General features: G+C 36.3%; 1 protein-coding gene across 1 annotated transcript in view; it reads left to right on the plus strand.

The window, feature by feature from the left end:
• USP45 (ubiquitin specific peptidase 45) overlaps nt 1–26,834 on the plus strand; it is a 66,127-nt gene that overhangs the window by 12,332 nt on the left and 26,961 nt on the right. Inside the window, exons 6-9 of the mRNA XM_061206900.1 lie at nt 11,373–11,512; nt 11,905–12,000; nt 17,178–17,308; nt 24,818–24,905. Of these exons, the coding sequence (XP_061062883.1) occupies nt 11,373–11,512; nt 11,905–12,000; nt 17,178–17,308; nt 24,818–24,905 (455 nt within the window). The remainder of the gene's footprint in view (nt 1–11,372; nt 11,513–11,904; nt 12,001–17,177; nt 17,309–24,817; nt 24,906–26,834) is intronic.

Raw genomic sequence — 26,834 nt, forward strand, 5'->3', positions numbered from 1 at the left:
GTCTGAGGGGCCCACCATGAGTAAAACAGACACTCCTGTCACTCTGGAAATCCAAGGATTTAGAGGGGGCTTCTCAGGAACCTGGGACAAAAGGCAGCCAAATCCTTTATTATACAATAGTAACGTATTATATATTGTACTTTGTTGTCTAACATATAAGCAGTATATAATACATGTTAATATAAATTACAAATATATAGGGAAGGAGTTTCTTCATTCAAAAATATTAAGTGCCTACCACATGCCATGCTTTATACTTTATTTGATATGTAGTGGTAAAACAAAAACAGTTTTATGTTGCCCTCATGAAGTTTAGAGCATAGTGGGAGAGACAGACAGAAACATAACACATATGTAACTTGTGATAAGTGCTACAAAGGAAAAGAACAGATTGCAGTGATAAGTAATAATCTCATGGTCATAGTGATCAAGAAAGGCCAATATGGCTGGAGTGTGGTTTGCTGGGAGAAAGCAGAATGTGGTAAAGTTAAGATGTGGGTGGGCAGGTCATGAAGGATACTGTAAGGAATTCTGTGGTAAAGAATTTTTATTTTATTGGAAGTGCAATGGAAGCTATTAAAGTGTTTTAAGCAGAACAGTAATAGTCATTTCATCTTTTTAAAAATAAAGATAACTCTACCAAATGGAGAATAGACTGTTGTGGGTTAAGATTGGAGGTGGGGAGATCCTTAAGGAGGTAAAAGGAGGTTATTGTGGTAGGGCAGGTGAGAGATGAGTAGGGGTTCTGGTGGAGAGGGGGTGGACTAGGTGTAATGAGTGAGGGAAAGTAGGAGGAATCAAGTACATAGCTCAGGATTTTGATGAACTAGGTGAATGGGAATAAATGGCCATGGTAATTTGGAAATGCCTTTAGAGCAGGAATTGAACTGCTTAGTAGGTGGTGTCAGAAACTGAAAAATTATATAGAAATATCGTTTTCAGCTGTATTTTCTGTAGCTCAATATAGAATGATTTTTGGTAGCTGTTGCTCTGAGACAGTAATGATGAAGACATTGGAGGAGGAACTAAAGGAGGTAAACTCAGGTTCTTGGACAGCAGAAGAAATGATTAATTTTATCACTCATTCATTGGAAAATATGGTGGTTATAGACATTTAATACTTATAGAACAGAGGTTGGTCTTAATGCTGTCTCCTGAAAGCTGCCCATTAGTTTTGTTGGCCATAAGAAGAAATGTAGGGGGCTTCCCTGGTGGCGCAGTGGTTAAGAATCCGCCTGCCAATGCAGGGGACAAGGGTTCGAGCCCTGGTCCAGGAAGATCCCACATGCTGTGGGGCAACTAAGCCTGTGCACCACAACTACTGAGCCCGCGCTCTAGAGCCCGTGAGCCACAACTACTGAAGCCCACGTGCCTAGAGCCCGTGCTCTGCAACAAGAGAAGCCACTACAATGAGAAGCCGATGCACCGCAACGAAGAGTAGCCCCCGCTCGCTGCAACTAGAGAAAGCCCGCACACAGCAACAAAGACCCAACACAGCCAAAAATAAAATTAAAATTAAAAAAAAAAAAAAAAAAGAAATGTAGGATATGATGGCAAGGGTGGCAAAAGTACAACTGTAGAAATTATTTTCTCTGGATTTTTTACGTTAGAGATTCCTTGAGGTTAAGAACAAAGCCAGTCTGATTCCATTCAGTTTTACAGATTTCTTGAATATTTATTATCACAAAGGATGTAAGGTAGGGAGCGTGGAATGGTATGGGAGAAAAACCATGGGTTTCAAGTCAGGGGAGTCTGGCATTCAAATTTGACTCTTTCAATCACTAGCTCTGTGACCTGGGGCAGATTACAGTTTGTCTGAGCCTCATTTTCCTCAGCACTTTCTCCCTGTTTCCCATGGGAAGAGAGATGATAAGACCTTTCCTAAAGAAGTTTAAAAAAGGTGTGAGATTAAAAAAATAATGATGTAAGTCGAATAGAATTTGTTTGTATTTTGAGTGATGTTCAAACAGAGTCCTTCAAATATTCAAAGAGGGATGCAGTGTTCAATTGAAAGGAACTCAAAAGGAATCGTGGATGAGCTGGCTTCCAAGCCGACCCTTAAAGGATGAACTTTAGATAGGTAGAGAGGAGAGAAGAAATCATTTCAGGTGCTGGGAAGGAAACACCAATGTAAGCTTTAATTGTGTTTATGGAACCATGGGTAGCACCTGGAATGGGGGAAACAGGTTCTTGAAGGAGTTTGAGAGTGTGTAGAGCCTTTAAAGTTAGGGCGAGACATAGTTCTGAATCCAGGGTTTCCAGAAGTTCTAGGGCAAAGTGTTAGTATCTTTGTGTTCCAAGTTACAGCAGCTCTCAGGCAAGTTTGATTTAAAATAATATCCCTTGGTATTTTAGAAGTAAGTTTTTTGGGATAGTAATATTTTTATAAGATACTTTACAAATCAAATATGAAAGTTGCTATTGAGGTTTGTAAGAATGCTGGAAATGATTATGTAGCTATTTTAAATGATAATGGTGAAGATTGTAGAAATGTAAAAATGTCTGTATATGGTAATTCAAAAAGACTATGAAACTGTATATATTGTGTTCAAATGGCAGGATAAGAGTGATTTAAATGGAGCCTTTTTATATTTTGCATTAAGTAAAAATAACTACTGAGAGGAAAGCCTGTACCTGTACCTTAAACATGTTTTTAAGTTATACGATGCCTGGGCTAATTTCATGTCTGATACATCTAATTCAGCTTCTCTGCTCAGTGAATCTCAACTTTTGTTCCCAGTAGCCCTTTAGACTCTTAAAAAATTATTGAGGACTTAAAGAGCTTTGGTTAGGTAGGGTAGATCTATTAATATTTATCATATTAGAAATTAAATCTAAAAAATTAGAATATTTATTAATTTACTGAAAAATAGCTGTAATTCCATTACATGTTAACACAAATAACATATTTTTAGAAAAGATAACGGTTTCCAAAACAACACAAACCTAATGAGTGGCATTGTTTTACATTTTTCCAAATCTCTTGAATGTCTGGCTTAATAGAAACAGCTGGATTCTCATATCTACTTCTGCATTCAGTCTGTTCTGATATCACATGGCCTGTAGCCTCTGTAAAACTGCATTGTATAATTGAGAATGAATGAAAGTAAGAAAACCAAATAACATCTTGGGCTTATTATGAAAATACCTTGGAGCTTATGGACACCCAAAAGAGGGGGGTTGTCTTCAGATACACTTTGAGAACTGCTAAACTAGCACATTTCTGTCTTTATAGTTTCTGTCTTCAGTCTTTCTTGCCCTAAGGCTCAGCTCAGATCCTACTTCAGTGACACTTTCCCAATCCTTTGTTTTATCTCTTCTTCTATGTAGCATACTTTAGAATCTTAACACTTGATTTTGTGGTGTTCAGCTTTCATATGTATCTGTGTCTTGTTTATAAAACTGTACATGCCTTGAGGATTGTACCCTGGCTTATATTCTTTTTGATTCTCATATGACTAGGTAGTAAATACTGCCGAATTGAACTGAACTAGCATGTGAGCAGTTTTTACTGAGGAAGTAGATATGCTTTGCATTTTCTACCAAAACACCCCTGAATATTATCAAATTATTTTATTTATTCATTCAGTCTATTAATATACTTGAGTTTCTACCTTGTGCCAGACACTGTGCTAGATATTGGAGATACAGTGGTGAATGAGACAGATCTGTTTCTCAGTTCCTGCCATTATTGATCTTTTGGTTAGTGAGGGATATTGACAAATCACAATTATAACTGCTGTTTAAATAGTACCGTGAGGAGCCAGTACAGTGGACTGTGAGGACACTTTGGAGTGGTATCTAGTCTGGACGAGAGGATCCAGGAAACTTTTATGTACAGGAAGAGATTTCTAAGCTGGGATCTGAAGGATAGCTAGATGTTAGGTAGGCAGAGAGGGAAGGGGTGTGTGCTCCAGGCAGGGGAGATAGCTCGTTGATGAGGGAGCCTGATACGTTCAGGGGATTGTATAGAGCTGCAAGGTTGAGTTTTGTGATGATGGGGGCGTGGTGAGAGGTGAGACTCTGGAGGTAAGTAGAAACAGCTATTGAAGGGCCTTGTAAGTTTAGAGTTTATCCTGGAGGCAATGAAGAGCCACTTACAGGTTCTAAGAGGAGAAGTGGATGATCAGTTTTGTATTTTAGAAAGATCACTTACTGTACTATGGAGATATATAGGAATGCCTTAATATGTATACCTGCCCATTCATATGTCAATATCAATTTATTATATGACCAAATAAAGATTTCTAAGGCTAATGGTTAACTAGGAGTTAGTGGAATTTTGAGAACAAACGTATGAGGTAATTCTTATTTGGTTCCAAAGTAGACAAGTAGTGGGATAGCAAGTTTTTCCTTTTTACTCTTTAAAGATTAAACTTCTTTTCAGCTGTAGAAATGGGCAAATTACATTAATACTACATGACTGGTTTAGGTAATTGCATTAAGCAGTTGAGGGAATCCCAGTGCTGGTTCCCAGAAGAATGCTTACAGCTGTGTAGATCCCACATCTGATGCTAGGATTTGCTTTAAAAAGAATAATCTCTCCACACTCTCCCCCTCAAACATATACCAGAAAACTAAAAACAACACATAAAATCCCCATATAATGAAAAGGTCATATAACACAAGATTGAAAAAGAGCAAGAAAACTTTCTTGTGAGACCCACCCAGAAATATGTATTGTTAAAAGTGGGCCGATATTCTCTGAAGGGCTTATTTCTCACTTTGGTAGTCTAGTAAATGTCATGTAAGTGTTCTACAAACACTTACAGAGTACGGGAATTCCTGTTGAAATTATATCATTGAATATTGGTTTGCTATGTGTGAACTAGACAGATGATAGATAGTCCCACATTCTTTTCTAAAACAATAAATTTGGCCCATATTTTTAATACTGGTGGGATGCCATTTTCAAAGAACTTAAAGAGAGCATAAAATATTATATTCTGTTAAATTCATTAAGCTTATGCTCTTGGTATAAAAAAACATGTTATGTTGGTTCTTTTGGTTTTATTAAGTATAAGTTTGCTGTATCTTTTTGTAATAAGAAAGTATGGTACATTTGGGATCTGAAATAATGTATCTGAGAATAAATAATATTGTACCCGTTTACAGTAACAATTCGACTGTAATGTAATACTTTGACTTTTCTTTATAAAGTAATACATTTTGTTCTAGTATAAAGTGACAGTCCATATGCCTAAGAAATTTGCATTTTCATAAATAAGTACTAAAAATAGTTATTTCCATATATAAAAGGGGTTAGGGACAAAAAATGTTGAACACTTCAAAAACAATTTGTTTTACCTGTAGGGATGTAAATCTGGGGTTCCTCATCCGAACTACAGAACACAAGAGTTACTTGAATGACTGTTTTCTCAGTTCTCCCCAAAATGGCACTAATTTGTGGATATATATAGGGAGAAGTTAATTGGATACAGTGGGTACCTATGGCATTAGGGCTTAAATTTTTTTGAGGAACCCTTTGAGAAGGGCTACTATAAGCTTTAATGAAACTATAAATTCACACACCAAAGACATCCAGCAATTGATTACATCCAGCTTTTGCTTAAAAGAAGTGGTCTTTTCTTTCATATCACTACTAGCATTTCAGTAGTGTCTTAACTTGTCACACTTACTAACCTTATTGTCCATTGTTATACAGACAGATAGCAGATCATAATGGTTAAGTGTGTGGATTCTGAACCCAGACTACCTGGGTTTAAATCTACTCCCTACAACTAGCTGTGTGCCTTCGTTTGATCATCATCTTTACAGTGGGGAAAGTTATCAGAGGAGATGGTGCTCTCAGACTTTTTCTTTAAATAAGCAAATTGCAAAATAAGTTTGCTTTCCCCGTGCCTATGAGAAACTTGGGATGCACCAGTGTTCCGTTTCTGGTTTAACCAAGGCAATTCACAAATATTTATACCTTTGAGAAAAGAGAGACATTTAATATTACTTGGCAACAGATCCACTATTGGTTGTTTTCTGTTTTCTCCAAGATGAGCAAAGCTGCATCTCTGTGTACTTATTCTTCTGTTTCTGTAGGTTAAATTTTTTGGAATTTCTGGCCAATTTATAAACACATCTTAAATTTTGATTACTGTTGTTTAGCTGCCCTCCAGAAAGATTATACAAAGGGTATAGTTGACAAGAATACTTGTTTTTCCACGTTTAACTGTGTTTATAGTTTTTAGGTTTTTTGGTTTGGTTTTGGGGGGGCAGTAATGAAGTTTTTAGTGTCATTGTTGCCAAGTCCATCAGTCTTTTCTGTAATGGTTTTTTAGCCTTTGGGGTCATGCTTTGAAAGTCTTTTGTACTCCACGTTTATAAAGATATTCACCCACAGTTTTCTGGTACATTCAGGGTTTTTTAAAAAATTTATTTATTTATTTATTTATTTTTGGCTGTGTTGGGTCTTCGTTTCTGTGCGAGGGCTTTCTCTAGTTGCGGCAAGTGGGGGCCACTCTTCGCGGTGCGCGGGCCTCTCACTATTGCGGCCTCTCTTGTTGCGGAGCACAGGCTCCAGACGCGCAGGCTCCAGACGCGCAGGCTCAGTAGTTGTGGCTCACGGGCCTAGTTGCTCTGCGGCATGTGGGATCTTCCCAGACTAGGGCTCGAACCCGTGTCCCCTGCATTGGCAGGCGGATTCTCAACCACTGCGCCACCAGGGAAGCCCCATTCAGGGTTTTTTAAAATTTATAATTTAATATCTTTAAACTTGGTTTAAAAAAATAATTAGAGGATCTTTGTGTTGGAGTCGTTTTTATGGTAGAGAAATTTGAGGTACTTAAGGTTACTTTTTAGATAGGCTTAGTCTTAGCCAAGTGTGGAAACAGTGTTTTTTTTCTCTATTTTGGCTTTGCTGGTGCTTCAGCGAGTTTTCTGTCTTATAAGACTTGAGTTATGTACAAAGCCCATCAGGTCTACTCAATTAACCAACTATTCTTTGGGTACTCAGATTATAGGCTTAAAGGTAAACTACAGAGATATAAAAGACCCATAAAAAATTTATCTAGAATGCCTGAAGTTTCCTCTTAATGTTCTTTGCATTCTGGGGTCTATGTTATTTTATTACATAAGTGCAATACCTGACGACAGTGTTGGTAATATAAAGGAGATAAGTAAGGTGAGATAATGATATATATGTTTATATATTTTATTATAAATATATCTTACATATATAATATTTATATATGTGATATATATTATTGATAACCTTCTAACCCCGAAATTCTGTGAAGATTCTTTTTAATTATGGGCATTTCATGGGTTCAGGTAAAACTTGAGGAAAACAAAACAAATGATCAAAATTTTGTATAGTTTATCTTTTTGGTTATTGCTGTAGCAGCTTTGTCCTTTTAATTATATCATACTTCAAAACATCTTGAAGTTCAGTCCTTAGTGCATTCATTCTGTGTTTGTAAAGGAAGAGTTCTTAAAGTGAATATGATCTAAAATCACTGCCATATTGAGAAAGCTTAGTTGTCTCTAAAGACAAAATGATCAATAATTATTCTTCACTGGAAGTAATAAATTGCATTTTATTAAAACGCATACCTGTTTGTAGGTCAAATAATTGAGAGACTGATTCAAACATGCTTGTTTTAAACTAGAATCTTAAATTCTCAGCTGACAGTTTCTTAGTGAGCAAATGTACATAAATACTTAGTTTCTGAAAGTTTTACCAAAGTGTTATCATGAATTTAAGGCTTAATGTCTCTATGCTGTTCACTATATGTCCTTATACTCTAGTCATAAATCATAGGCAATTAATTATAAATAATTACAGATAGTGGTTCATATAGTACCTGGTATACAGTGGACATTTTTTTTTTTAATATTGTGCTTTTTTTTTTTTTTTAAGCAATTTCATGTATCTTTATTTATTTATTTATTTATGGCTGTGTTGGGTCTTCGTTTCTGTGCGAGGGCTTTCTCTAGTTGCGGCAAGTGGGGGCCACTCTTCATCACGGTGCGTGGGCCTCTCATTATCGCGGCCTCTCTTGTTGCAGAGCACAGGCTCCAGACGCGCAGGCTCAGTAGTTGTGGCTCACGGGCCTAGTTGCTCCGCGGCATGTGGGATCTTCCCAGACCAGGGCTCGAACCCGTGTCCCCTGCATTGGCAGGCAGATTCTCAACCACTGCGCCACCAGGGAAGCCCCACAGTGGACATTTGATAAATCAATTTTATTTGAGTTGTTACATTTTATAAACATGCTACTTGGTATTAATAAAATGAAAAACTTGCATTTTAAGATACATATAAATAGTTCTTAGAAAATGTCATTCTATTTTCTAGTTATATTATCTGATCTATTTAATATTCAAGTCTAATAGCATAATTAATTTTGAGCATGTTCTCACAGACTTAATACATGTAAAAGTCAACAAACAGACTCTTGCCACTTGTGTGAAGTGGCTATTTAACCATGAAATAAACTATTTTTATTGCCATTGCCCCGTGGATATGTTCTTTCTGGCAGTGCTGTCCATATTTGGTGGCTATATGCATGGAGAGCCAGGTGGTGCTGAAAAGCATCGCACAGTGAAGCGTGGATATATCTAGGTTTGACATTTGTCATCCCTTACTGCTGAAGGGAAGGGTAAAATCTGTTTTTCCATATGCTTATGCTTTTTTTGCCTGCAGTTTTGACCAGATGGTCTTATGAACATTGTTTACTTTAGGATGCTATCCCAGATGTTTTGAAAACTGATGGGTAAATGTGGTACACAGATACATAAATCATTTGCATGTTATGGTTTAAAAAATGCTATTTGGTCTTAAAAGATTAAAGTATAATTTATTTCTGGAAGTATTTTCCCAAGTGAATAATAAATATATATTTATGATATATATTATATATTTATATATAGTTAATATAATCTATATAGTTTATTTTCCCCAGCCACTCTGTTTTCATATTAATAAGCTAAAAAATATTATGGCAACATTTATTAAGGATGTTAACGAAAGGAAATACTTTTGAGAAGGCATATATGTTTGTGGTTGCATATACTCAAATCTGTAAGAATCTTTCCTGCTAGTTTTTGTAATTCTTCTCATTGTGCATAAATCACTGAAGAGAAATTAACCTGGCAAAATGACAATGGATTTATAATCGAAAGATTATCATTATAACTTTGGGCAAATCATTTAACCTGTAGGAAACTGAGTTTTGTTAACGTAAAATCAGAGTAACAGCCTTGCCCCAAAAGATGGAGCACTGCTTGGATTTAATTACTCTTTCATCTTAAATCTCTTAAAAATCACTGTGAAACCATCTCGTGGCAACAGCTATAATGTGAGCCTGAAACCGGCTAATTCTGGACTTCAGTTAGAATCTCAGCTATAATTAAGAGGTGGATTGCTCTCATTTGCAAGCCCAGCCAGGATCTGTATGGGGCTTCCTCTTGTTTGTGTAGTGCTTCTTACGCACTGGCTGGCTTTTTTCATTTGCTTTTACATTCCCTTGTAGGTCTGGATACTGTCTGGCCTTTTCCTGCTTTTCCTTTTTTCTGTGCCTGGACTCTGCACCTCAGTGACCTTCTCCATGGATTGTACCAGCCTTTGTCCCCAAGCTCTGTAATGGGGTTTAATTTTTATCACTTATTTTAATATCTGGAGGACAGGAGAAGAGATCTATTTTGCTAGTTCTTTTCTATGTTAACTCAGAATTCTAGGGTTGGACGTTAAAAACAGCTCTTCATTATCTAGACAGCAGATATCCAGTAACAACCAATAATGTTTAAAGCATAAACAAACAGGAATAAAGGGGGAAAACAGGTAATAGAGTTTATGATAAACTATTGCATCACAGGATAAAAGTTATGAGTTGAAAGAAAATTTTTTTCCTTGTAATAGATTTGCTTGATGAAAGAAACATCTGAGAAACCACCAATTTATTTCTCTCAATGAGAGGTTTCCACGTGTCAGAAAGAAAAGCCAGGATCATGAAAACCACAAAGTCAATGCAAAAGGCAAAAAACTCATATTAGCAATTCAGAAAATCCAGTTAGAAATGAGATAAACTTGAGGAGAACACCCCCAGAAAATATAGGAAATGATTAAAGAGAAAAAAGTGAGAGCAGATAAACAGGGGACATGAAGGATTGTTCATGAAGATACGGTTTTTGGCACAAATAACAATTTCGGGGGCCTCTCTGGGCTGTTTTTCACAATCTTAAATAGTGCTTAGCATGCCAGGTGCTTTGCAAAGCAAATTTAACTCATTTGGGGCTTCCCTGGTGGCACAATGGTTAAGAAACCACCTGCCAATGCAGGGGACACAGGTTTGAGCCCTGGTCCGGGAAGATCCCACATGCCTCAGAGCAGCTAAGCCTGTGCGCCACAACTACTGAGCCTGTGCTCTAGAGCCTGCGAGCCACAACTACTGAATCCACGTGCCAAAACTACTGAAGCCCGTGCACCTAGAGCCCATGCTCCGCAAGAAGAGAAGCCACGGCAATGAGAAGCCCACACACTGCAACGAAGAGTAGCCCCCGCTCGCCGCAACTAGAGAAAGCCTGCATGCAGCAACGAAGACCCAATGCAGCCAAAAATTAAAAAATAAATAAATAAATTTATTTAAAAAAAATTTAGCTCATTTAATCCTTATGAAAACCATATGAGTGCTTCCCTGGTGGCGCAGTGGTTAAGAATCCACCTGCCAATGCAGGGGACATGGGTTCGAGCCCTGGTCCAGGAAGATCTTCTTTTTATTAGTTGGCATTCTCTTGTAAGGAAAAGTTTTTTCTTTTATCCTCATTTAAAAATCTATTATCAGGTCAGACTCATTCTCATTTTGTTCAGTGAATAATAATTTATCAGTACCCTTCTTTATTTTGATATTCAAATTGTTCCAGATTGGACCACTGGGAACCTGTTTAAAATGACGCCTGTGTGTTTTGACATACCATTTTTTTTTTTTGAGCACTTCCTTATTTTCTGGCATAACAAAAATGTTATAGGCTCATTTGCCTCTTTTGCTGCCCCAGGTTTAGAATCAGCCTTTCCTTCAAGGGGTCTTCATTCCTTTTAGTGGGAATGGTGTTTAGAAACCAAGATCTGGTCTTTCCTACTTTTTTTTTTTTAACTTCATTTTAAAATATTTTATTTTTAAATTCATCTGAAATTTATTCTACAATGTGGTCTGAGGTACGGATGTGTATATTAAGATGAATTAAAATTAACTGCTTTAGCAGTAGGATACAAAACAGGAGATACTTATTTGAGTTTGTATTCTTGCCCTTCAGGAACATTGATTCAGAGGAAAATCTTATTTAATTTTAAATAATACATTTAAATTATGTCAAATGATATGTATTTAATTTTAAATCTCGTGTCCATTATGTTTTCTCTAACTTAGATGCATTTTCTAGAATCATAAAACTTTATGAAGAAAAATGTGAAACAGGTGAAAAAAAGGGAAGAAAAGACAGCAGTGTAACATCTGTAAAAGGAATTACAAATTTAGGAAATACTTGCTTTTTTAATGCAGTCATGCAGGTAAGAGCCATGAGAAAGCTTTGTAAAATGTAAAAGTTTATATTAATTAATTTGTGTTTATTGGCACACCTGTGGACTGTCACATGACTGCTGAATGTTCGTCTAGAAGTCTGTTTTCTTTTTGATTGGTTAGGCTATCTTTAGCCATTGTCATACACATACATACACCTTCTTTTTCCACAGTGCTTCTGAAAGATCTCTGTATTTTACCATGGCTCTGTCAGTAGTAGTGACATTTATTAAATGTAAAATGCATTCAATTAAATTTTCTAAAACTTAAAAATATTTTTGCTAGGCCAGATGGCATTTGAAGCTTTGGGAGAGTATTTATTCTGTAAAATCAGAGGCATATTATAACTGAATCAGAAGATGTTGCTTTTGTTTTCTTTCAGAATTTGGCACAGTCTTACATTCTTACTGAACTGATGAATGAGATCAAAGAACACGGTACAAAACTCAAGATTGTTCCTTCCTCAGACTCTCCGCTGGTAAGAAGTATAATTAGCTGGTTAATAGCTCTGTTTAGATAAGCCAGTGATGTTGCTAAAACCTGTTGCCAAAACCTATCTTTCTTATTTCTCACAACTATCAGTTGAGATGGTAGTCAGAGAATTTGAAAAAATAATTCAAAAGCATTTTGTGAAAATAAACGATAAGATTTAAAACTTCTAAAGTCATAGCTTTAAGGTATGTTATAGTTCAAACATATCATGGGTCAGACAGCACAAAAAATGTTGAGTCAGCTTTCAAACAGACATACTAGAAAAGACAAACGGTTTTGCCTTTGTTGAATGAAATGTCTAGGATTCCTGTTTTGTAGTTACTGGTGACAACTACTTAAATACAGCATTTTTGTTCTTTAAAGGTAGATTTAATTTTAATAGTGACCATCTAAAAGTTTTTTGGAGCCTAATTTGATATTGGGTTTTTAAACGAATGAGAAAGGGGAAAAAGGCAGCCTTTGACATTCAGAAGCTAGCCTGACCCCCACAGTTAGGCCATGTTATTCAAACAATCTCACAGAATACCAGACTCGAGCTAGGTTACTCCCAAGACTGTTAAAATGAGACAGAGCAAGGCCACTTCATAATTTTCTCTAAACACAAACTCTACCACTTAGAAAATCCCAAACGTCCTCTTTTGGCCTAAATGAGTCACTGCGACTTTTTTTTTTAACTAGTTACAGCTTTATCCTCATTCTAGCCTCCTTTTATTGAGATATCCAATTGTAGAAATACCCTCACTTTCTGACAGCATCCAATTGAGAGCAGACCTCTGTGTCCTTAGATTATTTTCCTTAGATTAACTTCCCTAAATCACCCAACTAAAGCCCAAATTCTACATCAGTTCTTTTGAATACCCTCTGAGAGACACTCCATGGTTCCCCATTGTGTGTGTTCTCCCTCAGTGGAACAAGTAATAAACCCGCCTTATTCAACTACAGATGTGTTCCTGGTGGTCTTGGGCTGGAGGGCATTTACACTAAAAATTATGATTTCAGTTAGAAATTGATTTGTGTGTGTGTGTTTTAGAGGAACAGAGAGTGAATGTATAGCTCATGATCTGGCTTTTGAAATACTTAAGAAAGAGGAGTTCTAAAAGTTCTTAGCCCAGTGTAGTAATCTTAGATTTTTCTTCCAAGGAGGCAATTTTTAAAGACAATATTGTTGTATTTTTTTGTTGAAAAGGCAGTCTGTAAACTCATTGCCTGTTCAGCCTCTTAAAATTTTTATGTTAGAGCCCAGTGCCCTCTTCTAGATTGTAGTGAGATAGTGAGGACTACTTAACTAAGTGGAAGTTAATGCTTGTCATTTGAAAAGATTTCTTATTAACTGTGATTGGATGTTAGGTTTAAGTATTTCACATGTGGAGCTGTGAAATTACTATATATGGCAATCGTATTATAGCTGATCACTGTAGGCTTGTGTCATTCTAAGAGGGAAATTTTCAATCTTAGGTCTCAGTTTTTTAGGACATACAGCGGACCCAGGCTGTGGGACTATCAGTGTAGATCACTACTCTTTCAGTCGCCAGTTTTATTTGGTCCTTCGTAATCTGTATGCCTTTTCTTTCTTTTCCTTACTTTATTGTGCTGGCTCGAGCCACCAGTAACATGTTGAATAGAAGTGATGAGAGCAGACATCCTTGCTTTAATCCCAAAATTAGGGGAAAAACACTCAGTCCTTCATTATAAAGAGTAGGTACAGGGACTTCCCTGGCGGTCCAGTGGTTAAAACTCTGCACTCCCAATGCAGGGGGCATGGGTTCTATCCTTGGTTGGGGAACTAAGATCCCGCATGGCGAGGCCCAAAAAAAAGAAAAGAGTAGGTACAAAATAAGCTACAAGGTTATATTGTACAACATGGGGAATATAGCCAATATTTTATAACTATAAATGGTGTATAACTTTTAAAAATTATGAATAATAATATTGTACACCTGTAACTTATGTAATATTGTACACCAACTATACTTCAATTTAAAAAAAGAGAAGAGGATTTAAGACTAGACACTGCACGGAAAAAAAAAGAATGAACTTAACTGTAGGTTTTTCACAGGTGTTCTTTATAAGGTTGAGGACATTCCCTTCTATTCCTAGTTTTCTGAGCATTTCATCATGAATGGATGTTGAATTTTGTCAAGTGCTTTTCCAGCATCTACTGAGATTATCATATAGTTTTTCTTCTTTATTCTCTGTTAATGTGGTAAATTACACTGATTGATTTTCAAATGTTAAACCTATCTTGTATTCCTGGGACAAACCCCTGTTAGTTATGATGTATTCTTCTTCTTCTATGTTGCTGGATTCAATTTGTTAATATTTATATGAATATCAGCAGTGTGCTTACTTTTTTTTTTAACATCTTTATTGGAGTACAATTGCTGTACAATGGTGTGTCAGTTTCTGCTTTATAACAAAGTGAATCAGCTATATGTATACATATATCCCCATATTTCCTCCCTCTTGTGTCTCCCACCCACCCTCCCTACCCCACGCCTCTAGGTGGTCACAAAGCACCGAGCTGATCTCCCTGTGCTATGCAGCTGCTTCCCACTAGCTATTTTACATTTGGTAGTGTATATATGTCAATGCCACTCTCTCACTTGGTGAGCTTCCCCTTCCCCTTCCCCATGTCCTCAAGTCCATTCTCTACATCTGCGTCTTTATTCCTGTCCTGTCCCTAGGTTCATCAGAACCTTTTTTTTTTTTAGATTCCATATATATGTGTTAGCATACGGTATTTGTTTTTCTCTTTCTGACTTATTTCACTCTGTATGACAGACTCTAGGTCCATCCACCTCACTACAAATAGCTCAATTTTGTTTCTTTTTATGGCTGAGTAATATTCCATTGTATATATGTGCCACATCTTCTTTATGAATTCATCTGTCAATGGACACTTAGGTTGCTTCCATGTCCTGGCTCTTGTAAGTAGAGCTGCAATGAACATTGTGGTACATGTATCTTTTTGAATTATGGTTTTCTCAGGGTATATGCCCAGTAGTGGGATTGCTGGGTCATATGGTAGTTCTATTTTTAGTTTTTTAAGGAACTTCCATACTGTTCTCCATAGTGGCTGTATCAATTTACATTCCCACCAACAGTGCAAGAGGGTTCCCTTTTCTCCACACCCTCTCCAGCATTTATTGTTTGTAGATTTTTTGATGATGGCCATTCTGACCAGTGTGAGGTGATACCTCCTTGCAGTTTTGATTTGCATTCCTCTAATGATTAGTGATGTTGAGTATCCTTTCATGTGTTTGTTGGCTATCTGTATATCTTCTTTGGAGAAATGTCTGTTTAGGTCTTCTGCCCATTTTTTGATTGGGTTGTTTGTTTTTTTGATATTGAGCTGCATGAGCTGCTTGTAAATTTTGGAGATTAATCCTCTGTCAGTTGCTTCATTTGCAAATATTTTCTCCCATTCTAAGGGTTGTCTTTTCATCTTGTTTATGGTTTCCTTTGCTGTGCAAAAGCTTTTAAGTTTCATTAGGTCCCATTTTATTTTTGTTTTTATTTCCATTTCTCTAGGAGGTGGGTCAAAAAGGATCTTGCTGTGATTTATGTCATAGTGTTCTGTCTATGTTTTCCTCTAAGAGTTTGATAGTGTCTGGCCTTACATTTAGGTCTTTAATCCATTTTGAGTTTATTCTTGTGTGTGGTGTTAGGGAGTGTTCTAATTTCATTCTTTTACATGTAGCTGTCCAGTTTTCCCAGCACCACTTATTGAAGAGGCTGTCTTTTCTCCACTGTATATTCTTGCCTCCTTTACCAAAAATAAGGTGACCATATGTGCGTGGGTTTATCTCTGGGCAGCAGTGTGCTTACTTTTAAAAAACTTTTTATTAAAGTATTCACACAGAGGAGTGTACATCATAAATGTAGAGCTGATGAATTTTCACAAACTGAATACACTGAACTGAAACTAACCAACATTTTTCTCAAGAAACAGAGCATTACCAGCAGCGAGAAGCCCCCTTCAGGTTGCCTTCCATTCCCTGCCTTCCTGCCTCACAAGGATAGCCACTAACCTGGTTTCTAAAGGGCAGATTAGTTTTGCCTGTTTTAATATTATATATAAATGAAGTTATACAATATGGACTCTTTTACATTTGGCTTCTGTCAACATGTTAGTGAGATTCATCCATATTGCATTCTCATCAATAAACTTACTTTTGTTTTCAAAATTTAAGTATACTTTTGAAAACAGGTTATTTACTCAGTTCTGAAGTTTTTAAACTGTCTCAAAATACTTAAGTTGGGAGCAGGGGATACTGCACCTTAGTGCTTGAGCTTTGAAACTGCCTTAGATTTTACTTTTGACCCTTGAGGTAGCTTTCAATTCACTGAACATTGCAGAAATCACGTATGATATTCAAAAGCTATAGAAAATTATAGCCTGTCCTTTCTGTGGTTTTAGCTAGATGGCTGATTTTTAAGGATAGTTGGTATGAAATAGATATGTAATTTGTATTTCATGAGTATATGAATGAGACAACATATGTGATAGTTGTCTTAGAAGATAACATTCTATAGTGTATGAGGATTGTATTTGGGATCTGCTTTTTATTCATTGTCTGTAAGGAGAGGGGTTACTAGCAAGGATAACATTTTAGAAGATAAAACTTGGTGGGGAAAAAATTCTAGAATAAAGAGCGTTGCTCCTTCACACAGTTGTAGCTGCTTTTGTCAAACTTTATGTCTCTCTCCTTCAAAAGAGGGAGATAGTGTACCAATTTGTGACATAATTTCCCATTCCTTATTTTGTTAGTAAAATATTTGGGGAAAAGAAGAGTATGGGGTTTTGCTCATAAATGTAATTTGTGATTATTTGTGAATTTGTACAAATATCAAGTAGATGAGTAATTTTATTTTAGGAGAGCACATTAAGGGACAGTTACAAGCAACAAAAGATTGGTTTTTCACTCTTAAGCTAATAGTTTTATTAAGTAAAGGGCAGAGGATATGAAAATACCTGTATTTTTCAAGGTAAGGCATTTAATTTCATTTTTTATATATTCATCTTATATACGAGGGAATAAAGCTTCTTAATACACTTGAGGTGATTTAGTCATCATTTAAACAGAGTGTAACTTAGATTTTTAAAAATATTTTATTTAAAAATTATGTATTTCTGACATAGAGTTGATCATGTTTTTAAAGGACCCATTAGTGGTGGAACTTTCAAGCCCTGGACCATTGACCTCAGCCTTGTTCCTGTTTCTTCACAGCATGAAGGAGACTGAAAGAGGACCACTTTCTCCCAAAGTTCTTTTTAATCAGCTTTGTCAGAAGTGGGTACATCTACATTCTTTTTTTTTTTTTTTTTTTTTTTTTTGCAAGGGCTTTCTCTAGTTGTGGCAAGTGGGGGCCACTCTTCATCACGGTGCGCGGGCCTCTCACTATCGCGGCCTCTCTTGTTGCGGAGCACAGGCTCCAGACGCGCAGGCTCAGTAGTTGTGGCTCACAGGCCTAGTTGCTCTGCGGCATGTGGGATCTTCCCAGACCAGGGCTCGAACCCGTGTCCCCTGCATTGGCAGGCAGACTCTCAACCACTGCGCCACCAGGGAAGCCCCATCTACATTCTTAATACAAATAATCATGAGTTACAAAACACTAATGTGTTTATCACTTAATATGAGTAGTTTGACTCTGACTGTGACATTGCTGTTATTGCCTAGACTACCAAGAGAAAGAACTAACATTCGTTTAGTTGCAGCTGTGTGCCTTATCTAAATTATATCTCATAATACTCTGAAGAAGTGATTGTTTATCCCCATTTTATATATAAGGAAACTGAGACCCCCAGAAGTTGAGTAGCTTACCTTGTTTCATGGTGACAAAAATAGGGTTTAAATAGATATCTGTCCTGACTCAGAAGCCCATGATGTAATACCATAAAGTGAGAAAATTATAGAATTATAAAATCTAAAAGTGCTATAATAGATCATCTAACCTAGTTTTCTTATTTTTAAAGATGAGCTTTGAGGCATGCAGAATTTAAGTAAATTTCCCAAGATATCGCAGTATATTTAAAAACAAAATCCTTGTGTGCCTAGAAATAAACACATGTCATAAGGGACCTGACATTCATTTATTCCTTTTTAGAAATTTGAGATCGTACTTTGTTTCAAGTAGTTGCTAGAATCCAGGGGTACACAACTTAAAATTTATTAAAAACAGACCCTTTCAGGAGCTCATAAACTAGTCCAGTCCACAATTAGTAAAATATGTAGAAACGAAATTCTTTAAATGTGAACTTGCATTTTTGTATATCTCCAGGTTTTAAAATTTCATTTTAATTTAAGCTAGTTACCTATGCCATGGTATTGTATTATATTTTATTGCATTTTATTTTATCTCATAGTATTGTACCAATGTTAATTTCCTTTTTTAAAAAAGTTTATTGTGGAAAGAACAGAACATGAGATCTACCCTCTTAAAAAAATTTCAAGTGTACAATGTGTTATTGTTGACTGTAGGTACAGTGTTGAACAGCAGATCTGTAGAGCTTATTCATCTTGCTTGACTAAAACTTGTTCATTAATTAGTAACTCCTCTTTTCCCCTCCCCCCTTTCTAGGTACCTCATATAATTGGAGTCATGCACTATTTGTCTTATTGTAACTGACTTATTTCACTTAGCGTAATGTGCCATGGTATTTTAAATGTAGTCCAAAATATGGAGGGTTTATTATATGTTTCATTTGGTTGCCAGGTGCTGTTTTTTCAAAACCTGAAGAACAAAAAAAGCCTTTAAAAGTCTCAGAGACATGGGTGCCTCATAGAGTTAAAAAGTTTTTAGGACATTATGTACTTTAGAAATTTGTTTTTGACTCTCCCCAAAATAACTTTGTTTTGTATCTTTTTTTTTTCTGGTTTTATAGAGATTTATAAACATTTTCTAATTATTATTAAAATGATAGGTGCTCATAGATAAAAATTCAGACTACTGTTATCTGTTTTCTTTATTCTATCCAAAAGTGATTATGCATACATAGACATAAAAATAAATTGTTTGCAACTTGCTTGTCTTGCTTAATGTGTTTTGTACATCTTTCTATATTAGTACATGTGGATATAACTTATTTGATTTTACATATAGATATGTGTGTATATGTGTGTGTGTGTGTATATCATTGCACTTATGAGAGTACGTCTGTGGGATAAATAGAATTACTGGATCAAATGTTATTTGAAAATATTTTTAAATTGCATTTTCTTTTGCTTTATTGTATTTACTTTAAAAAGAGATATATATATATTAACAAAAGTGATTAAAAAAAAAAGTCAGGTGAAGATTTAAGCCATATATGTTGGGTCTGTTTTTGGACTTTGTTCTGTTCCATTGATCTATATGTCTATTCTTACCCCAGTACTGTACTGTCTTGATTACTATAGCTTCATATTAAGTCTTGGAATTGGATGGTGTGAGTCCTCAAATTTTCTTTTTTTGGGGGGGTGGGTTACTGCTCTAGGTCCTTCGCTTTTTTATGTGACTTTTAAATTAGTTTGTCAGTTGGGATTACATTGAATGTGTAGATCAGTTTGGAGAGAAATGACATCTTAACAATGTTGAGTCTTCCAGTGCATGATTATGAGATACCTTTTCATTTATTTAGGTCCTTGATTTTTCCTCATCAAAATTTTATGGCTTTCATCCTATGAATCCTGCACCCATTTTGTTAGATTTACATTAAGAATTTCATGGTTTTTTTAATGGTAGTTATTGTAATTTGGTACTTAAATTTTTTTTTCAATTTCTAGTTGCTCATTGCTAATATAGAGAAATACAATTGATTTTTGTGTATTGACCTTTTTTGTTGCTTCCTTGCTCAATTCACTTACTGGTTAGAGTAGCTTTATGTAGATTCTTTGGGATTTCTTATGTAGACAATAATGTCATTGGTAAACAAAGACCATTTTATTTCTTCTTTTCCAAGCTGTATCATTTTATATATTTTTCTTACCTTATATTGCTGGCAAGGACCTCTAGTGTGGTGTTGGAGTGGTGTAATAGACATCCTTGCTTTGTTCCTGATATAAGGGGCAGAGCATTCAGGCTTTCACACATAAGAATGATAAGAGCTGTAGATTTTTCATAGATGCCTTTCATCAGGTTGAGGAAATTCTCATTCCTAGTTTTTTCTGAGAGATCTTATCAAGAATGGGTATTGCTATACCTTGATTCCTGGCCCAGAGAAAATGAGATAATAAATGTTTGTTGTTTTATAAGAAAAAAGAATGGGTATTAAATTTTACTGAGTGCTTTTTCTGCATCTATTAAAATAATCATATATTTTTTAACCTGTTGAAATAGTGAATTGTATTAATGGATATTCTGAATAGCTTTAGTGAACATATTTGATTTACAATAAACTGTATGTATGTAAAGTGTAATATCAGTTAAGTTTTAACATATTTATACACTTGTAACACCACTGCCACAGTCAATATGATGACTGTATCTGTCACCCCTAAAAGTTTTCTTGGGCCCCTTTGTAATCCCTCTCTCTGGACTCCTTCCCCAAGCCCCGCCCCAGGACTACCCCTTACCTATTTTTTGCCACTATAGATTAGTTTGCATTTTTTAGAATTCTGTATACAGTTGACCCTTGAACAACACAGGGTTTTGGGGCACCAACCCTCCCCGAAGTCAAAAATCTGCATATAACTTTACAGTCATTCGGCCCTCCAGATCCCAGGTTCCACATTTGTTGATTCAGCCAACTGAGGATCGTGTAGTACTCTAGTACGTATTTACTGAAAAAAATCTGGATGTGAGTGGACCCATACTGTTCAAACTTGTGTTGTTCAAGGGTCAACTATAAATAGAATCATACAACATGTACTCTTTTTTTGGTCTGGCTTCTTTCACTTGGCGTAATTATTTTGAGATTCTTCCATGTTGTATGTATACATTGATTGATTTTTGAAAGTTGAGCCAATCTCTTGAAGTTTCTGTTATTATGGTGATTGTCAGACACTTTGACCACTTGTGATGAATTGTTGGGAGCAAGTTCTTCAGCCTTCCTCTGGCTTTTTTTTCCCCTTCAGTATCTTATTTTGCAATAGTTTTAAGACTCACAAAAAGTTACAAGAAGAGTACAGAGTTCCTGTGTACCCTGCGTCCAGCTTCCATCAGTGATAATATCTTATATGATAGCAGTGCATTGTCAAAACCAGGGAATTGACATTAACATAGTACTATCAACTCCGGTATAGATCTTATTTAGGTGTCACTAGTTTTTACATGAACTCTTCCCTGAAAGGTTCAGAGATGCTATAGAGTGATTCTATGTCTCCATTCTCATTCACGCCCATCTTTAAAAAATATTTATTTATTTATTTCGTTGCGTTGGGTCTTAGTGGCTGCAGGCGGGCTCCTTAGTTGAGGCTCGAGGGCTCCTTAGTTGTGGCATGCAAACTCTTAGTTGCGGCATGCATGTGAGATCTAGTTCCTGGACCAGGGGTCGAACCCAGGCCCACTGCATTGGGAACTCGGAGTCTTAACCACTGTGCCACCAGGGAAGTCCCTCATTCACGCCCACCTTTTTGCTTCCTTTATTCCTTCATGTTGCTAACTAGTATTGATGTGCTGAGCTTTCTTTGGGTTTTGTCCATAAAGAAATTACATACATAAATATATTCCTAGTTTTGTGATATTCTGTGGTGTGTCATGTACCTTAAGGATGCCATCAAAGTCTCAAGATAAGTTGAAAGTTCAGGGACTTCCCTGGCAGTCCAGTGGTTAAGACTCCTCGCTTCCACTGCAGGGTGCACAGGTTCAGTCCCTGGTTGGTCTGGTCTGGGAACTAAGATCCTGATTGCATGGCGGCACAGCCAAAAAAAAAGATGAAAGTTCAGTATGCTATAGTATTCTGGGTATGTTCTTCAGTATTATCTTCTAATTTACTAATTTACCCTTCAACTGTATATAGTTTAGAGTTTATCCTATTTTTTGTATTTTTATATCTGTAGTTTTATTTCCTTATTTCTAATATTTTAATTTGCTATCTTATATCTACATGTTCTTATTTAAATTTTTTTCTGTCTTTTGTAGTATCTGGGCTTTTATTGGCAGTTATGCCTTTATTTTATGTTTTTGGACATTCTCAACATATTTATGGCAACATCTTTGGGACAGTTCTATAAAATTTATTTGGAGTTAAGTAAATTCATTTCAGTTGTTTTTAACATTAGGTTTTTTTATGTGTTTTGTAATACTGGATTGTAGCCTTCTTTGGAGTGAATTTTTTGTTTTTCCGCTCCTGTCTTCGACTCCTTTGCTTTCTCCCATCCCCTCCCTTCCTCATATCCACCTCCTCTTTCTGCCTAAAAATTTTATATTTTATGATAGCCTCACCCCTTCCCTCCAGGCTGGCCTTGGAGATCCAGCTCTCTTAATGATTCAGTTACCATGCTGCCCTGGTTAGCAGATGGGAGAAGAGTCTGTAGAAGGCTTGGCTCAGGTTCAGGTCCCTAGGCTGTGTCTGTGTTCCGTTGTAGCCTTAGATAACACTTGCCTAAGGGCTTCCTTTCAGGCTCTTGGTAAGATCAACCATCCTTAAACAATGATCCTGGCTCTGGTCTCTGTCTGAAGTACTTTTAGTTTTCTTTACACTTCAGGGCTGAGCTCTTTCAGGCCTAGAGCCTGCCAAGTCTTTTTTTTAGTCTGCCTACAATTTCGTGTTCTAATATTTTTGTTCTGTGAGATTTTTTTGTATTGAATCCCACTTAAGCCTTTTTTGTTTGTTTGTTTTCTCTTTTTATATTTTGTTATGTTTGGAGCAGAGAGAGTTTTTGGATTATGAACAGACTGATTCATCTGCACCCAGAACACATCTCCATGAAGTCTCTCTTGTTTTAAATTTCTTTGTCTTGGCAGTCTGTTCCTGTTTTATGAGTGTGTATACATTTTCCTCTTAGAATTTGAGATTTCTGAAAGTTCTCAACTCTTTCCCACAGTAACACTTTTACTAAGGCACAGTTCCTGTGAATGTTTAGAGTTTCCCTTGTTTTGAATAGGGTGAATTTTTTCATATATTTAGTGACTTTTCTATGTTTATCCTTTAAGTTTGAAGGTCTCTTTTGGTATTTATTGGTAGCTCAGATAGGCTCCATTAGAGATTCTATAAGTCATCATATGATTTGTTCCCCAGCCCTAAGTAAAAGAAGAAAGAAAAAAAATCTAGGTTTATTAAATTTTCTTCAGTGGTTTAGAAGGCAGTAAGTGCTTTGTGCATGGTTGAGATGGAGCTATAGGTAGAGACATGGTGGAGACAGTTTCTCCTTTGTTTGGGAACTATTTCTTCCTGTGTGTCTGCTTCGAAAGGCATAAACTGTCTCCTCCTGCCTGCCACCTGGCTGGTGAGGCTCTCTGAAGGATCCCCATTTCCCCTCCCAGTCTTCTTCCACTTCACAGATCTTTCCTGATACCTACAGCCTAAGTGTAGTGTCATGCAATTTCTGCCTTTATGAATTCCAGCTGGGGAGGCCTTAAGGGGGTTGGAATTTGTATCCATCTTGGTTTCTGTCCTCACCTCTGATCTAGGAGGTGGGCACTATCCACCACACGCAGAAAGGGAAGCCCCCAAGGGAGTAAGTGAAAGTGTTCTCTACATCATGCTGCTATTTGCTACTTCTTAGCAAGAGTGAGTAACTGAAATGATGGTTCCTGTTTCAGGCTAGATTTGCTAGTAGTTCAGAGAGTGTTTTAGCACCAGGGACTCACACTAGTACATTACTAGGATGAATATTCATCATGAGATAATGAGGAATAATGCTTAAAGTACTGGACCCAAGAATCAGAAGACCTGGATTTATGTCAGTGGCACTCAACTTGTTCTTCAGTTTTCTCAAGTGTAAAACGGAGTTCGTATTACAGTTGTCCCTTGGTATCCACAGGGGATTGGTCCCAGGACCCCCGAGGATACCAAAATCCATGGATGCTCAAGTCCCTTATATAAAATGGCAGAGTATGTATTTATGAATTCCTTAACAGCATTGTTGTGTACATCAAATGAAATATGTGGTATATGTCATAATAAGACCATTGTAAACTTGTACTACCATGAGATAGTCTTACTATTTTGTATTATTTTGACAAAATTCTTTCTTCATCTTAGCTCAGAGCACTTTTTAAATTTAGTAATTGTTTGCATTTAAGGCAAAAATACTCATTTTAGCATTGAGTTAATTGCAGTAAATATTACTTTTTAAAGTTACTGAAATCAGCTAAACATTTGCTGTGCTGATTTCTCCATGAATAACCCCTTATCCTTTTATTTAATTAATACACAGGAAATCTGATTGTCAAATTCATAAAATGAAAACCTTCATAGAGATAACAGTTTATAGTTCTTTATATTAATATAAATAATCTCTTGCTTTTCTTTTGGTTATATAAGGTAGGAAGATAATAGATCACAGTAGCTTGGGTTTGAATACTGTTTTTTTACCTGCTGTGTGACCTTGCAAAATTAAATAGTCCCCCTGAACCCTCATATATAAGCTAAAGAAAATAGTACATTCCAAGCTTGTTTCAGGATTATGTGAAGCTTAACATATGTACTGTACTTGGCGTGTAGTAGTTGCTTAATAAGTGTTTAGCCATATTATTCTCAGTGTACTGAAGATCTCATCCTAATTGGAACAGTAATCACATTTTGTCTTTCTATTTATAGAAAAAGGAATAAATTGAATCTTTGAATATATGTTATTTCAAGGTGATTTTAAATAATAATATATTGTTGATAAAATGATTGTTCTATTTTTCTTTCCTGTTTTGTTTTTAAATCATAGGGCCCCTGGGTTTAAAAGTTTTCAACAACAGGACAGTCAGGAGCTTCTTCATTATCTGCTCGATGCAGTGAGGACAGAAGAAACAAAGGTCAGGTTTCTTTGTGTTTATCACATATTCTCTTTAAGAAGAGGGTACAAAACTGAAGGAATTTTTACCAAAATTTTAATGTACGGTTGAGAGTAATTTGATTTTTTTTAAAAACTTCTATTTACTCTTCTCTTCCCCCCACTTTTTTGCCCCTTCTACCAGAAGATTATTTTTTCACTCTTTCACAACTCTGTTACCCTTTATTAGTTAATGCCCTTTGGCTATAAATAACAGAAATTAATTAATACTAGCTTAAATAAAGAAAAGGGAATCTAATAATCCAAATAAAGGGGGATATAGGACAGGAAGGTTATCAGGAATCCGGAAAGTATTCTCCTTTTTCCCCCAGTTTCTCTGGCTCTATAGATTTTCTTTACCCATCTCTCTGCGGACAGAGTAGTTTCTTTGCTTCCCTGTCTGAATGGTAGCACCTGACCACCATGGCTTGCTGCTTGTGAATCCCAGTTCTAAATTCCCAAAAGAGAGAAGTCCCATTATCCCATGTTGGATTGCAGTCCACTGAGGAACCAGGAAATTGGGGTCCCAGCCTCCTGGATCAGGGGCTGTTTCTGAGTAAAAAAGGACTGGTTAGATTTCCGAAACAGGGTTTATTGTAATCCTGTCCTTTAATTGACTGGCTGTTGGTTGACTTTAATATTAAATTAGTTATATTCACCTTTTTTGGTGGGGTCCTATGCAAATAGGATACAATTTTTCAGAGAAAATACAAGATATTAAAGATGCAAGATATCAAATACACAGCACATATCCTCCACTTCCTCCCTTTCTCTCTCATAGCAGACCCTGCTAATCATTCATAACAGTTCACCGAGTCAGGGTTCAGTCTCAGAATCATTCTCAACATAGCACTCTGGGCAGCCCCTGCCAATCATAATTGTTACTAACAGGTGAAATCCTGTTTTCTGTTCAAGGTGAATACCCTTCTTAATCTAAATATTAATATGGTAGTAGAGCAACCAGGTGAAAATGAAGTGCTGATATGTTTGTGGTAGGTGTTTACTATGTTACTAGGCAGGGTGGACCCTCCTTTTTTTTTTTTTTTTTTTTTTAAATTCTTTGTTTGAATTGTACATAACATTGTAGTGTTTCTTTACTCCTACTGGCCAGTTTTCAGTGAAGAGAGAGTTATGGTTCTAATATTTTTTCGTAAATTATCTTTAAGAATGAGTTAATTACACCCTCCTGCTACCAAACAGTGTATATTACAATCCTATCCTTAATTGGCTGTTGTTAGACTTTCATATTAAATTAGTTGAATTCAACTTCTGAAGGTGTCACTCCCTTTCTGCCATCTATTTTTATGTATTTTGATTATGAACCCTACTACCTTCTGTTTAGACTTACGTCTATCATCTCTCTTAGATTGTGGTCTCCTCAAGGAATGGTATCCCATGTGCCTTGCACACAGCAGTGCTCAGTGAATGTTTGTTGAATATGTTGTCTGTGCTTACCCCCCACCCCGCGCCCTTTTTTTTTTGTTGGCCACGCCTCATGGCTTGTTGGATCTTCGTTCCCAGACCAGGGATCAAACCTGTGCCCCTGGCAGTGAAAGCACCGAGTCCTAACCACTGGACCACCAGGGAATTCCCTGTGCTTACCCTTTAAATGGACAGTATTTCTTGAGAATTTGAATTGGGAAGAAAACAAAGTCTCTTAAATGAGTTATACTAGCTAGTTACTTGGGGATTTGCAGTTATTTTGAATATGTTATAATTTGAATAAACTGTTAAATTGACAGGGTAATTCTGCGTTATGTTTTACCTGTAATTTGTTTTGAAAAAAGTCAGTAAAGAGATTTGTAATTAGTTAAGTTTTGGGACATTAACACAATCCCCCTGAGCTAATATTTGATCACATTTTCTTAGATCTAGAAACTGATATCAAGAATGGAGATTCAAACTTAAGTCT

Source organism: Eubalaena glacialis, chromosome 12, assembly GCF_028564815.1.
Source record: "Eubalaena glacialis isolate mEubGla1 chromosome 12, mEubGla1.1.hap2.+ XY, whole genome shotgun sequence".
Lineage (NCBI taxonomy): Eukaryota > Metazoa > Chordata > Mammalia > Artiodactyla > Balaenidae > Eubalaena > Eubalaena glacialis.